The sequence below is a fragment of the Tachysurus fulvidraco genome, chromosome 18, assembly GCF_022655615.1.
Source record: "Tachysurus fulvidraco isolate hzauxx_2018 chromosome 18, HZAU_PFXX_2.0, whole genome shotgun sequence".
Lineage (NCBI taxonomy): Eukaryota > Metazoa > Chordata > Actinopteri > Siluriformes > Bagridae > Tachysurus > Tachysurus fulvidraco.
Genome location: NC_062535.1, coordinates 17,380,191 through 17,394,697, shown reverse-complemented (window position 1 = coordinate 17,394,697; position 14,507 = coordinate 17,380,191). Strand labels below are relative to the sequence as shown.

Sequence of the window (14,507 nt, the reverse complement as noted above, 5' to 3'; positions counted from 1 at the left end):
GTAATAGAGACCAATGAAAGTTACAATTGGGTAATTCTTCAGTTCCTGCACAGTATTCCATCTGCCATATGTTGATTGCTTGTTTTTTCTGCGTTAAAGGTTGACAGCATACGTGGCCAAAGTCTTTGCTCTGGCAAGTGACCTAGTCATGATAAATGAAGATATTTTTTGCAGCGCCCTCAAGTGGTTAAATCTGAAATCACAGATGCAAGATGGCTCATTTAAAGAAAATGCCCCAGTCTATCATGGAGAGATGGTTGTAAGTTGAGTTTATATTTGTTTGGTCTAAAATTGGTGATATGTACAAAAAAAACCTTATAGCAACAATTTCTGTGAAATGTGGTGTACTTAAGTCTACTGTAAATAATTTTCTGTGTTATTGCAGGGTGGTGTACGAGGTAAAGATGCTGATGCATCTCTGACAGCATTTGTCTTGATTGCCCTGCAAGAAGGACAACATCTTTGTGCTAAATTAGTTGGAGTATGACAATTTATTACACCATATATCACTAATAAGCTAAAACAATCGAGCACATTGAGCAGCTTTTGTAGAATGCATATAATTCTACCATTTTCTTTCATGTAGAGTCTTCAAGAGTCTTCCAGTAAGGCCACTGAGTATCTGGAAAAAAGACTCCCCTCTTTGACCAATCCGTATGCAGTTGCGATGTCTTCATATGCCTTGGCCAATGCTGGCAAGTTTAACAAACAGCGTCTGCTTCAATTTTCCTCTGGAGGTTAGTAACTCTTAAAATCCTTTTAGATCAATCCTTTATGGAGCAAATGTTTATTCCTTCCTATAACTTATGCACAGATGGTGCTTACTGGGAAGTTAACAGAGGACATCACTTATCACTGGAGGCAACAGCATATTCCGTGCTGGCTCTGGTAAAGGCAAAGGAATTTGATGCAGCAGGAAAAGCTGTTAATTGGCTCAATAGGCAGAGCGGTCCTTACGGGGATCATGGCTCCACCCAGGTAGGTTGACAGGTTTTTCTATTTTTTATTTCTGATGTGGAAGAAAGGCAAAGTAACTATTTAATTTTCAGAATTCAGTTTACTGTAAAAACATACATTCAAGAATGTGTGTTGCCAACAATATTTGTTGTTTATGGGGTCAGTAGAGCGGTGAATGTATGTGTGTGAACCTACAGTACAGTCCAAAAAGTAGACAAAGTGAAAACATTTAAACACTGGGGATTAAAATAATTTATTTATTCAGAAAAATAGATCAATGATACATATGTGAGTGGTAAAACCCTTAGGACTAGCAGTTAATTTAAAGGTCAAATTAGTCCATTTATTTTTAATCAATGGTATGACAATCAGGTGTCAGTGAAAGCCCAGTATTACTTAAAGAACAGGGATCTATCAGAGTCTGATCTTCACAACATATTTTTGTGGAAGAGTGTCACAAACAAAAGAAATTAATGAGGACCTCATAAGAGTTGTTGTTGCTCATCAGGGTGAAAACGTTACAAAACCATCTCTAAAGAGTTTGGACTCCAAAAAAACAGTCAGACTGATTGTGTACAAAAGGAGGCCTCCTCAGAACATCCCAAACAATCACTCCTAAAGCAATAAATGTCATCTGTGAGGTCACAAAGGAACCCAGGGTATCTAAGAAATTATAGGCCTCGCTAATGTTGGATAACATTCATGAGTCCACCATCAGGGGAACAATGAACGACCTTGGTCTCAAGGAGAAAAACACTAGTCTAGGAAAAATAGTTTGTGGACCGATGAGCATGAGAACATTATCCCCTCTGTGAAATATGGTGGCAATAGTATCATGGTTTTGGCCTGTTTTGCTGCATCTGAGCAAAAAGAACTTTAACAATGAATTTAAAATGATACCAGTGAATTCTAAAGAAAAATGTCAGGACATCTGTCCAGGAACTGAATCTCAACAGAAAATGGTTTATGCAGCAATACAATGACCCCAAGCACACAATTGTTCTGCCAAAAAATGGTCAAAGAGAAAGAAAGTTTTGGAATGTCCAAGTCAAAGCCTTAATCCAATAGAACTGAGGTGGAAGGACCTGGAGCAAGGAATACATGTAAGGAAACCCAGCAACATTCAAAAGTTGTAGCTGTTCAGTACTGTTCAGCCATTGAGGATTTATCAACAATTACGTTTACGTGCAGTTATTGCTGCACAACGGTATCACATACATATGCCACTCATATGCAGGTGCATCTCAATTAATTAGTATGTTGTGGAAAAGTTCACTTATTTCAGTAATTTAACTCAAATAGTGAAACTCGTGTATTATAAAAATTCAGTACACACAGAATGACGTAGTTTAACCTCTTTATGAGATGGCCCCCTTTTGTAGGTTTTTCGCCTACATGACCTACCCAACAAAACGTGGTACAGCTCCCACATACTTTGACACACAGGGGTGAGCCTGGTCTCATTGGAAAGAAGAGATTCTCTAGTTTCAGAAAATTGTCAAAGTAAAAAACTTCAGATTGATTCTAGGCCTTACTGGCACAAAGTTACAGAGGCTAGAATGGAAGGTTTTCATTTCCGCCTGGGTTGTTTACCTGATAAACTGATTAATCTTATTTTTCTGGAACATGTTAGGGACCAAATAACAACTGAGGGTCATAGCCACATGTCTTGGCTTTCACCAAAAAAAATTCAAGTCAAAAGACCCAAAAATGGCTTCAATACAAATATTTTTCTACGGACATGGTCGTCTGGTCCAGCGTTTTTGTGTACTTGTTTACTGTATAACTTTGAATTAAAAGGCTGCAGGCTCAGTTTAAAAGGCCTAAAACAAGCAGAGACTCTCTGTCTACTACTCTGGTGTGAAAACAGGTCTGTAACTTGACACCCTGAGCTGTGAGAGTGACAAAAGGTCAAGGATTACGCAAGAATTCTTCTGCGCAGCTTTTTCACGCAGATCCTGGCAGAGGAGACGCAGCATGTTGCATATCGTTGGAATCGTCTGCTTATTGGCTAAAGAGCTGTAGAGGTCCCGGCCCATTTCATTGCTATTGCAAGGAGTAATTGTCAGTCAAAGGTGGGTTCCCAAAAATGATCTCATGACATCATTGGCTTCCCAGCCGTCTATCTCTGCAATACAAGCACCGATTGGCTCAAGTGAGGGCTTGTTTGATTCGTTAGGCCCTGGGCTATAAATATGACATAAATTTAGAATTTTTGAATACTCCAATGAGAAGTTAAAGTGGCAAAACAAGATGATGGTGCACTACTCTTTCCAGTTTTCGGAACACAAACGGAATATTTGCGGCGCGACCAAAGCGTTTTGGATTAAAAGGCTTACAGATTCCAGTTTCTTGGACCTTGTGGGGATTTTTGTGGAATATTTGTTTTGGAATATATTACCCCAGTGAAGAAAGGGAAGCGTCTAAAGGTAAGGGAAAAACTGGTCTAGCGCCACCTAGGTCAGTTTTCTCAAAACAATTTTTCTAATAGTATGACGGCCGTGAATCATATTATGCTTTGTGTGTGGGCTTAAAAAAATATTGAGAGTATAAACTTTACTAGGTAAATAGGTTTTTTCGTGTTTTTAGAGGATTTGATGCTTTAAAGATGAAATGAAGCTTGTTTCTGGGTCATCCTCTAGTGGTCACTTTGACTTCCGTGCCGTGCGACCCGTAAGAGGTTTTAAATGTGAGACAAAATCATCACAATTAAAAGTACCAAAGACTTAAACTACTTCTGTCTGTGTGTACAGAATTTATATAATACACAAGTTTCACTATTTGAGTTGAATTTTCAGTTTAAATAAATGATTGCTATAACATTTTTGTTTCATTTGTTTAATTGGGTTTATTTTGTCTACTCACAGAAATAGATTCTAAAGCGTTCAAGCTTTAACTTTCAAGCATCACTGTAAAGTTGTTTCAGTTGACAATCAATTTATAAAAATCATCTTTGCTTTTCCATGTCATCTAGGCAACCATACTGGTGTTCCAAGCAGTGGCTGAGTACTATAAACAAGTAAAAGTTCTTCAGAATACAGATCTGACTGTGGATGTGAGCGTCAGTGGCCGAACTCATAAAAAAAAATGGATTTTCTACAAGAACACTGCACATCTTACACGCACAGACAAGGTTATTAGAAAACTGTTTGTTATAAATAGAATATTTATTTTTTTTTCTTTTAAACACTGTCTTATCCCTTGCTACTACTGGTGTGTGATGTGTTCTGATCTCAATAAAGATGGATTAACATTTTATGAACACAGATGTGCTGGATCACAGTAAAGCTCACAACAGTCAAGGCTAGCTAGTTCACTGTGTAACGTGATGTCTAAAGCATGCTAAATATCTAACATGTCTAAAGCATGTTTTCATGTTTAAATGCTAATTAGTAAAGACCTGCTAATTAAAGTGGATGATTTCAATGTTGAAAAATATGTCTTATAAAAGTCATTAGTTTTGTCCACAATATGGAAAAGTGCACAGCACATCATATGTTACAAAATGAAGGTTCCTATACCTGGATTTTTACAGGTTCAGCTCAGGCAAGAGGTTAATGTTACTGCTACGGGAACTGGTGCTGGAGTTCTCAAAGTGAGTATTATGGTTAAAAAGTCCTTTGTTTTGTATTGTATTGTAGTTTATGACAAAAAATGAAACTAGTTCCTCTTTTTCATAGGTAACAACACTTTATTATGCTAGACCTGTAGAAAAGAAGAGCGACTGCAAAAAGTTTGATCTTTCTGTTGAAATGAGACAAGAATCAAAGGGTAAATTTTAGCTCATGTTTAAATCCCTCTACTCCCCATAAAAAACACTTTATTTTTATTTGTGATGCCAAAATAATATATGATATGCCTAACCACAATTTTATTCTGAGATATTTAAAATATCCCTGCTATACTATCTTATTGATGTTATACAAATTCTCTCTCAGTATCTTACCTAGATGCCCAAGAAAGTTACGAGGTCATCATTAATATTCAGTAAGTATCCTACAAAATAAAGGCCATGTAGATTTTTTAATTGCTAATTTTTGTGTTTGTTTAAAGGTTTTTATAAAAAAATATTAAGACTTTGTCCATATTTATACATCATTGCAGATTTAAGGATCCAGAAAGAGATGCCACTATGTGTATTTTAGATATCGGCTTGCTGACAGGATTTGTGGTGGATGAAAATGATCTTAAAGCAGTAAGCAGAAATCTGAAAGATCCTTACAGACAGTTATGTGATGATAATTTCAAACAGTAAGCATAAGAAATGTTTTAGCAGAAGCTAATGTCTGGCATCTGTTTTATTACACTCATAATCTTAGCTAACCATTGGAAGTGACAGATACATACAGAAGTTTGAGATGGACAAACAGCTTTCAGAACGAGGCTCCCTCATCATGTATTTAGATCAGGTATAATGAAGGATATATTATTTTCAATTTTTAAGGTATTAAAGTGTTGTAAAAGTTTCTCTGTTTAAGCTAATTTGCTCTTTTGTCAGGTATCACACTCTTTCCCAGACAGGATTGTATTCAGAGTGCACAAGATATATAACGTTGCTTTGCTTCAGCCAGCTGCTGTCAGTGTGTATGAGTACTACTCTCCAGGTAAAAAATGAACACATAAACCCACACAAAGGCATGCACAACCACACACACAAAACCTTGTGTTGTTTGTAGGGGAACGCTGTATGAAGTTCTACCATCCTACAAAGAAAGATGGAGCCCTGAATAGATTGTGCAGTGACCAGAAAGATCTGTGCCAGTGTGCTGAAGGTAGACATATTTACAGCTGACAAATGCGATAAATATAAACAAATGAAATAAGATATAATAAAGATATAATATTTAGCATTGTGTAAGAAATGAATGGTCACACTTCCAATTTTTCCAGTGTTTCCAGAAGGACCCTGTAGAATTACACTATATTTCAGTATTATGCTTCTCTTCTGTCTACCATTTAGTGTCCACATTCTCGAAAAATCACAAACTAAAACAAAAAAGTCACAACAGCTCATACTTGGCAGAACTATTTTGCTCTGAATTACGATCCCATCTGAGTGACAACTTATCGACCATTAAGAGTGAACTTTAGGCCGTGAAAGTTACTTATAATGATATGGGGAGGCAGTTTAACTTGCCAGACTTGGCTAAAGCATACAACAGTTCCTTTGTACCTCCCCGGGTAGAATCAATAGACCAATAAATATCTGAGCATGGTCAAGTACGTTGGCTGAATTAACCCTCTGGCTTTATGCCTTAAGCAATGCATTAGGGTCTCTTAAGATTGAGACACTGTTTGTGTTGTGTTGTTTGTGTTGGTACTATTGTGTCTTCATATACGTTTTTTAATATGTTTAGTGTCTAGATCAAAGTTGATCTTGTTTATTGTTTCATCTAATGTAAACTCATAGGTGTAACGTTATTTGTCAATCTGAGTTAAATTGGGTTTAATGTTGTAATGGTTGAATAACTATGCATTTTCACTATTATTAACTATTGATGTATTCTGCAGGTTTACATCCTCTGTTTATGAACACTAGTTGTATGGGATGGCTCCCATATAGTAGTCAGTACATAGGTTTGCATCATTTGGGATGTGGATTTTTTATTTTTCGACTCGACCATCAGCTGGCAAAACACCCCTTCAGTCCAGTTTAAATGGCATCTTGATCTGCAGACTTAATTTGACCTCATTATGACAACTGCGGCTGAATGGATTCTATTGCAAACCAGTGATTCTTATTATAAAGATGGTGATAAAGATTGCCAGCTCTTAGCACATCAGTTAAAACACCATACAAGGAAAATGTATATCTGACCCTAAGGCAATTAAAGACACCTTCAAATCTTTCTATTCCACCCCATGCACATTTAAATCTCCAGCTGACTTTTAAGATATGACCTGCTTTCTAAAGGATTTAAATATCACCGCAATTGATTCAGCTGTTACTGCAATAAAATAAATTACACAAGCAATTAAAATGATGCACAGCATTAAAGCACCTGGCCCCAATGGCTTTCAAGCTGAGTGTTTTAATGTTTTGGGGGGGATTTGAGTAAATTGTCTACATTTATTTCCCCATGGTGCGCTCAGGTAATGAAATCAAACTGTCACTTACTGCTGATTATTTATTATTATACATTTTAAATCAGAAAAATTTGCATTGTTTTCAGATTAGATTTTCTGGAAAGAGTAACTTTTTTTAAAGCAATGGCATTTTTTTATAGGTTACTTTAATTCCCTTAAATCTTGGCCTTCTATCTAACATGTGTGTCTTCTGTTCATACTGTATGTTTCTAGTTGTGATTTTTGCTTCCTGTTACAATTAGAAAATAAGAATGATCATGTTTCATAATGTATTTTCATAATAATGACGGTTGTGCAATAAAAAGTCTTCACCTAAGGGAGAAATGGTCTATATTCCCTGACAGAAAACTGTAGTGTCCAGAAAAAACAGAAAATTGGTGAGGAAGAGCGAGAGAACAAAGCTTGTGAAGCTGGCATGGATTACGGTAAACATGGACAACTATTTACACACCAGATTCAGACACACAGAGATACATCCTATCTGCATGTACCTTACCGTTGCTCACTCAATGTACTCATGTCAAGCTTTAATATCTAATAAATCAAATCTCTGTAATAAATATATTAGCATTATATGTACTGTATATGCATAAATATATCATTTATGATTTATCATTTATCATTTAAAGTAATAATATACATTAATTAATATGATATTTTTCAGCTTATAAAGTGAAATTAATTAAAGTGGACCAGAACCCAAACACAGATTATTATGAAATGAAGATTGAAGACGTCCTGAAAGGAGGTAGGTCTTATTTATATATTTGTATGACAGTAGATCACAGTAATGTAGAACAGTCACACCAAGAAATATGCATCAATCCAAGGTCATGGTTATGCTTGTTTTTAACCGTACAGGGTAATGTACATGAAAAAGAGAGACTGGTGTTGGAAAAAAGGGTTAAAACTGATATCAAGTATGAAATAACAGGAATTAACATATTTTACAGTCCACAACACTGAATATTAATTGCATAAAGGTTTGCATAACAATTTCTGCCAGAATTACAATTCTTTCTTGTATGGTGTAATCTACCTATGGAGGCATGTGCTTTCATATCCATAAGCAGAGATTTCATAGGGAAAGCAACCCATCCACAACATAATCGAAACAATCGTAAATGAGAGAACAGGCATGAAAAACACAGTAACCTTGGTATGTCAAAATACAGCAGACAAAAACAGAAACCTAGGGCAGGTAAAGAACATGCACAAAAAAAACAAATACAGAAAACATACCTAGCTCTTAACTAACAAAACTGTGCACTGAAGCTAACATGCAAGCTGTCTTTGTAGTATAGATTCCCAGAAGTAACCTGGAACCAGAAGTGGTTCAGAACTCTGTTAGGGGCTCCCTCCGTTAACTCAGATGGTGTATAGCAGGATGAGATGTTACACATGTGTATGTTCAAGGTGTACCTATACACACCGGTCATGGTTGGATTTGGTTCATAATACTAGCTTCATTATTTTTAATTCAAATCTATTCTGGATTTGGAATGAATTTTAATTGATTAGGGTAAAGACTGGAAACAGAAGTGTGAATTATTTTTGACTCATGTTCTGTATATTATTTAATTAATGTCTATTATTTAAAACATTGTTTGTCCTTGATAATCAGCCTTAGAAGCCAATGACTAAAAACTACATAATTAGAGTTTATGGATATTCAGTTCTAGTCCATAACACATTTTTAATGCTTTCTGGTCAGGAGATCCTACAATTGTTACCAACACCCATATGAGAGACTGTGACAGTGTTTTATTCGACTCTGTATATCCATGTCCATCCCACAAAAGAGCCAGTGTTTCCATACAAATACATGTGTTTGGGTTTTATTCTACAGATTCTGACCCTGATGTACTTGACAAAATAAGGACATTCATGGGTCATGCTAATTGCAGACAGTCTTTTGGATTTGTGGAAGGCAAGAGTTACCTCATCATGGGCCACAGTGTTGACCTACCGAGGATAGAGGGAAAGTATGTTCCTTCATCAACTAATCACCACGGGCATCATGGGCTAAATTTGATGTAGTTGAAGAGGGAAAACACACATCTCTGTAGTATTCGGCCAAGTTTGTTAATAGTGTTGTCTGTGTGAATGAGCCCTCATTTGTATCATTTGTTGTTGTCAGGCTGCAGTACATCCTGGGTGAGCGGACTTGGATTGAATACTGGCCCACAAGCGAGGAAGGTCAAACTAAACAGTACAAAGAAACTTACATCGGCATTAGTGCACTGTCTCAAATGCTTAAGGACTTTAGATGCACTACATAAACATATATTGTTTTTTTCTCTCTACAACTAAAAATGTATTTTCTGTTTCTGTAAAGGAGAATTTACTAACATTACTCATCTAAGCAACTCACCTTAGCATTCATCCTAAAAATCTGTGATATCTTAATAAATAAATAAATAAACTGACCAAATCAGTTAACAATTTTTAATGTGTTAAAAAAACATTATTATTAAAACAGAATTAACATGTGTACAAGAATGTGCATTTACTGTGTTTTGGGTAAAGGTTTTATTTAAATAAGAGTCATGCTCATATTAGTCAAAGCAGCTGAGTTTCCATTTAAATTGATTATTTAGTTTAAAAAAAGTTTTTGATTTGTTTAACATGACAATACACAATAAAGGGTATTAATTATCTGAATATAATTCATTCATTCATTCATTTTCTTCACTTATCCGAACTCTCGGGTCACAGGGAGCCTGTGCCTATCTCAGGCACACGGACAGGCATCAAGGCAGGATACACCCTGGACGGAGTGCCAACTCACAGGGCACACACACACTCTCATTAACTCACACAGTCACACATTATGGACAATCTTCCAGGGATGCCAGTCAACCTACCATGCATGTCTTTGGACTGGGGAGAGGAAACCGGAGTACCCGGAGGAAACCCCCTGAGGCACGGGGAGAACATGCAAACTCCACACACACAAGGTGGAGGCGGGAATCGAACCCCCAATATATATCTCACACACACACACACACACACACACACACACACACACACACACACACACACACACACACACACACACACACACACACACACACACACACACTATCATACAAATCTAAACCAGACATTCATAAAAGAAAAAGCAGACAAGGCTGCTAATACATAGCAGTTTTTTCCCTAAACATATTTAGCCTAGGAATATTGAAAAGATGTGCGAGGTGGTCACGTTTTTCCAAGAAAAAACTTTAACGTCTATCTAAAAGAATTATATGGCGAATTATAATATTGAAAAAATAAACTTTGCTTGTAATTTCATCTTTTGATTCACACTTCAGTTTTCTTTGTTTTTCTTTCCTCGTTGATCGTTTGTGGCCGGATAAAAGTCTCAACCGACATAACTTCTCTAACCAATTAATGACACAGAAGCAGATGAAGTCACTGATGCATGCGCGTTCGTTTAGTATTTGAACCTGGCTTGAACAAGTGAAAAGATGGATGATTAAGGTGGGAAACTAGCAGCCATTTTCTTCCTAGTTATATTTGTCCACTAATATGGCGGCCGCAACAGGACAATCACCTGACCACCAGACGAACCTAAATTATTAATACTAATACAGCGCTTTAGTTCTCTTTAACACAAATTATGTTCTACACACTTTCTAACACTTACAATTTCATAAAAAAAGACATCTGTTTGACTTTTGTTACTAATTGCAACATAATTTTAATATGAAAAAATAAGAATTCTCCAGACACACGACTGCTTTGTGCATGCATGAACAGCTTATTTTTTAGTTTTATTCAAAAACTCGAGTGAAGTAATTCCACTTTAAGACATTAACACCTGTTTTACACCAGATGTGCAAGCAGAGCAGGAGCGGCGCACATGAGCAGTGCTTAAACAGAGCGAAAGAAGCATGTGCACTAGTGCACTAAAAGAAGAAAACTGTTACCATAAAACAATAACAATAATAAAAATTAAATTAAATAAAAATATATTTTAATAATAATTTTGAAGTCATTACCTGATGCCCCCAATTAGATCAAACCAAGTAAAATGACTGTTAATTTGTATTTATGTCACATTTAACCATCATCTTGCTTTATTACACTGTTTTCATTACAAAGGTAAAGTGGAAACTTCTTTCTTTGCTACAAATATGCCAAACTACACAAGCCATGCTCTGTTCGCCATTATTATCGCGCAACATCTGGTGCATTTCATTCACAAACGACATGTACCAGTCTGGTCAATCTCTCTCTTTCAGACTCATAAGTAACTACATTCAATAAATTATGAGCCCTGTCACATCTCATACTCAAGGGCTATTGGCTCGAGGTTTGCCAAAGAATCAATATAGAAAGGGAAATTAGAATAAAAAATAGAAAAATAGAAAGGGTTATAGTAAAGAGCAATTATTTACATATTCTAAATGTATAAAATATATGAAGATATAATATAAAACCTTATAATAAGTTAGAAATAGAATAAGCAAAATGTATGTTGACTGTGTAAACCTGTCCAGCAAATATGTGGTCAGAGCTTTATCTGATTTCTGTGTATGTGCAGCTCAGAGATTAAACAATTGCATGGATGCCCTCATTCAGTACTACCTGCATTTGGTATGTTTCCGATTAGGAAATTTGATAGGGAATTTGATATGCAGTCCAGTGAAAAATAGTCACAGGCGTGGATAGGTAGTTGGAGTGTTCAATGCAGTGAAGTAAAGCCAGGTGGGCCTGGTGGCCAAAGCCACCCAAAACTCAGCAGACCAATCAGGAGTGTCCTCAAATTCCACAAGAGCCAGGCTCTGCAACAGGAGGGAGGTGCAGTAAGCTATCAAATATCGAGTGGAAGTAACATGCTCCTTATCTCTTTGCCTTCTTCCTGCTAGAAGACGATGCCTAAGCCACACTCAGGGGTTCTGCTTCTTTGCCAATCCACTGCCAAAACCTCCAGCACTCCTCCCACACCAGCAGGAACCTTTCACACCACACCAGCAGAGCCTTCATTTGATCAACTTCTTTTCTGCCCAAAAAGAATAAAGAGCTATTTTTCTTTAAATTCCAGAATGTGTGCTCTAAAATGATATGAAAGTAATATTAATACAGACAATAAGAAATGAAATTTCACAGAGTAGAAAAAGACATGTGCCCTATTTTCCAATCATACACTGATTTTAGCAAATTATTGTCTCATTCACCAAGAAACCAAAAAAACAACAGAAAATACTAGCTAACTAATTAACTAATTTAGTCCCTCCCGAATTTAGATTTACATACCCACCAGCTACATCTCCCATAATACAATACTTTCCAAACAGGAAGGGTGAATGCTCTCATTTGCTAGACACATGAAGGCAGTCACCTGTATCTTTCCAAACTGCTGCTCATGCTGCACAAGAAAGCAATATTTAAATTAAGATTTTCTATATTCTACTCAATATTGATATAATGCATTAAAGCAACAAACCTAAGCGGCACAAATGATTCCTCAAATGACAGTAGTGTAACCTTCTTCACTTCCTATACTATAGTTACTGCCGGCAGTTGCTTAATACAGTATGTTCATCTGACATTATAGTGTACTAGGCAACAGCTAATTAAATGTGTATAGACACATCCATGGAGAAAAACAAAGCTAAGAATGAATTATCAGAGATGGTATAGCCCACATTAGTATTTAAGGAGAGAGAATAACATCTATTACTCAATTTGATTGACAAAAAAAACACAAAATTACATGTAAAATTTTTCTACATTCTTTCGGAATACATTATATACATCACACATACAAATTACAGTCATGTCTCCAAAAGTGAATAGCAATAGCAGATATCTGTACAGTGATGCCTCAAGATACAAGTGCTTTGACGTACGAATTTTTTGAGATACGAGCTGTGATTCGACCAAATTTTTGCCGTGAGATACGAGCAAATTTTTGAGATACGAGTATCCGAGCCGCCGCCGCCTAAACAAAGATCCCCAACAACCACATGTGCTCTGTTTCCCCCGCCTCAGCTTCCCGCGTCTCACTCGGTTAAAGCCGCCTTTCCACTGCACACAACAAACGACGGCCGATAAAACGGCTCTACTCTGAGCTCCTCCCGAGTTACTGAGCTCCTTGCCCTATCTCTAAGGGAGCACCCAGCCACCCTGCCAGAGGAAACTCATTTCGGCCACCTGTATCCGGGATCTTGTCCTTTCGGTCATGACCCAAAGCTCATGATCATAGGTGAGGGTAGGAACGTAGATCGACTGGTAAATAGAGAGCTTCGCCTTACGGCTCAGCTCTTTCTTCACCACAACAGATCGGTATATCGTCCACATCACTGCAGAAGATACACCGTTCTGCCTGTTGATCCCCCGCTCCATCCTTCCCTCACTAGTGAACAGGACCCCAAGATACTTAAACTCCTCCACTTGAGGCAGGAGCTCTACACCAACCTGAAGGGGGCAAGCCACCATTTTCTGGCTGAGAACCATGGCCTCGGAGGTGCTGATTCTCATCCCCACCGCTTCACACTCGGCTGCAAACCGTCCCAGTGCACGCTGAAGGTCCTGCTTTGAAGAAGCCAACAGGACAACATCATCTGCAAAAAGCAGGGATGAAATCCTGTGGTCCCCAAACCGGACTCCCTCTGGCCCCCGACTGCGCCTAGAAATCCTGTCCATATAAATAATGAACAGGACCGGTGACAAAGGGCAGCCCTGTCGGAGTCCAACATGTACTGAAAACAAGTCTGACTTACTGCCGGCAATGCGAACCAAACTCCTGTTCCGGTCATATAGGGACCAGACAGCCCTTAGCAGAGGGCCCCTGACCCCATACTCCCAGAGCACCCCCCACAGGTCACCACGAGGGTCACAGTCAAATTCCTTCTCCAGATCCACAAAGCACATGTGGAATAGTTGGGCAAACTCCCATGAACCCTCCAGCAACCTGGTGAGGGTATAGAGATGGTCCAGTGTTTCACGACCAGGATGAAACCCGCATTCTTCCTCCTGAATCCGAGGTTCGACAATTGGCCGAATTCTTCTCTCCAGTACCCTGGCATAGACTTTTCCGGGGAGGCTGAGGAGTGTGATCCCTGTAGTTGGAACACACCCTCTGGTCCCCCTTCTTAAACAGAGGGACCACCACCCCAATCTGCCAGTCCATAGGCACTGTCCCCAACCGTCACGGAATGTTGCTGAGGCATGTCAACCAAGACAGCCTCACAACATCCAGAGACTTAAGGTAATCAGGGTGGATCTCATCCACCCCCGGTGCCTTGCCACCAAGGAGCTCACTACCTCAGAGACTTAAGCTTGGGGGATCGACGAGTCCACAACCAAGCCCTCTGCCTCTGCTTCCTCAGTGGAAGACATGTTGGTGGGGTTGTGGAGATCCTCGAAGTACTCCTTCCACCGTCCGAGGATGTCACCAGTCGAAGTCAGCAGATTCCCACTCCCACTGTAAACAGTGTGCGCAGGGCACT

The 14,507-nt window shown here is 38.2% G+C and overlaps 1 protein-coding gene across 2 annotated transcripts in view; it reads left to right on the top strand.

Annotated features, from left to right (window-relative positions):
• LOC113636374 (complement C3-like) overlaps positions 1-9,713 on the top strand; it is a 36,385-nt gene extending 26,672 nt beyond the window's left edge. Inside the window, exons 25-40 of one of the 2 annotated variants that reach the window (XM_047803502.1) lie at positions 100-259; positions 386-481; positions 587-737; positions 815-978; positions 3,932-4,090; positions 4,493-4,552; positions 4,638-4,728; positions 4,896-4,944; positions 5,062-5,152; positions 5,277-5,366; positions 5,456-5,561; positions 5,634-5,729; positions 7,389-7,469; positions 7,709-7,792; positions 8,894-9,029; positions 9,185-9,713. In XM_047803502.1, the coding sequence (XP_047659458.1) occupies positions 100-259; positions 386-481; positions 587-737; positions 815-978; positions 3,932-4,090; positions 4,493-4,552; positions 4,638-4,728; positions 4,896-4,944; positions 5,062-5,152; positions 5,277-5,366; positions 5,456-5,561; positions 5,634-5,729; positions 7,389-7,469; positions 7,709-7,792; positions 8,894-9,029; positions 9,185-9,326 (1,756 nt within the window). In that variant the 3' untranslated portion in view covers positions 9,327-9,713. Of the gene's footprint in view, positions 1-99; positions 260-385; positions 482-586; positions 738-814; positions 979-3,931; positions 4,091-4,492; positions 4,553-4,637; positions 4,729-4,895; positions 4,945-5,061; positions 5,153-5,276; positions 5,367-5,455; positions 5,562-5,633; positions 5,730-7,388; positions 7,470-7,708; positions 7,796-8,893; positions 9,030-9,184 lie in introns of both variants that reach the window. The other variant, XM_047803503.1, reaches the window with a different exon arrangement.
• The last annotated feature ends 4,794 nt before the right edge of the window (positions 9,714-14,507 follow it).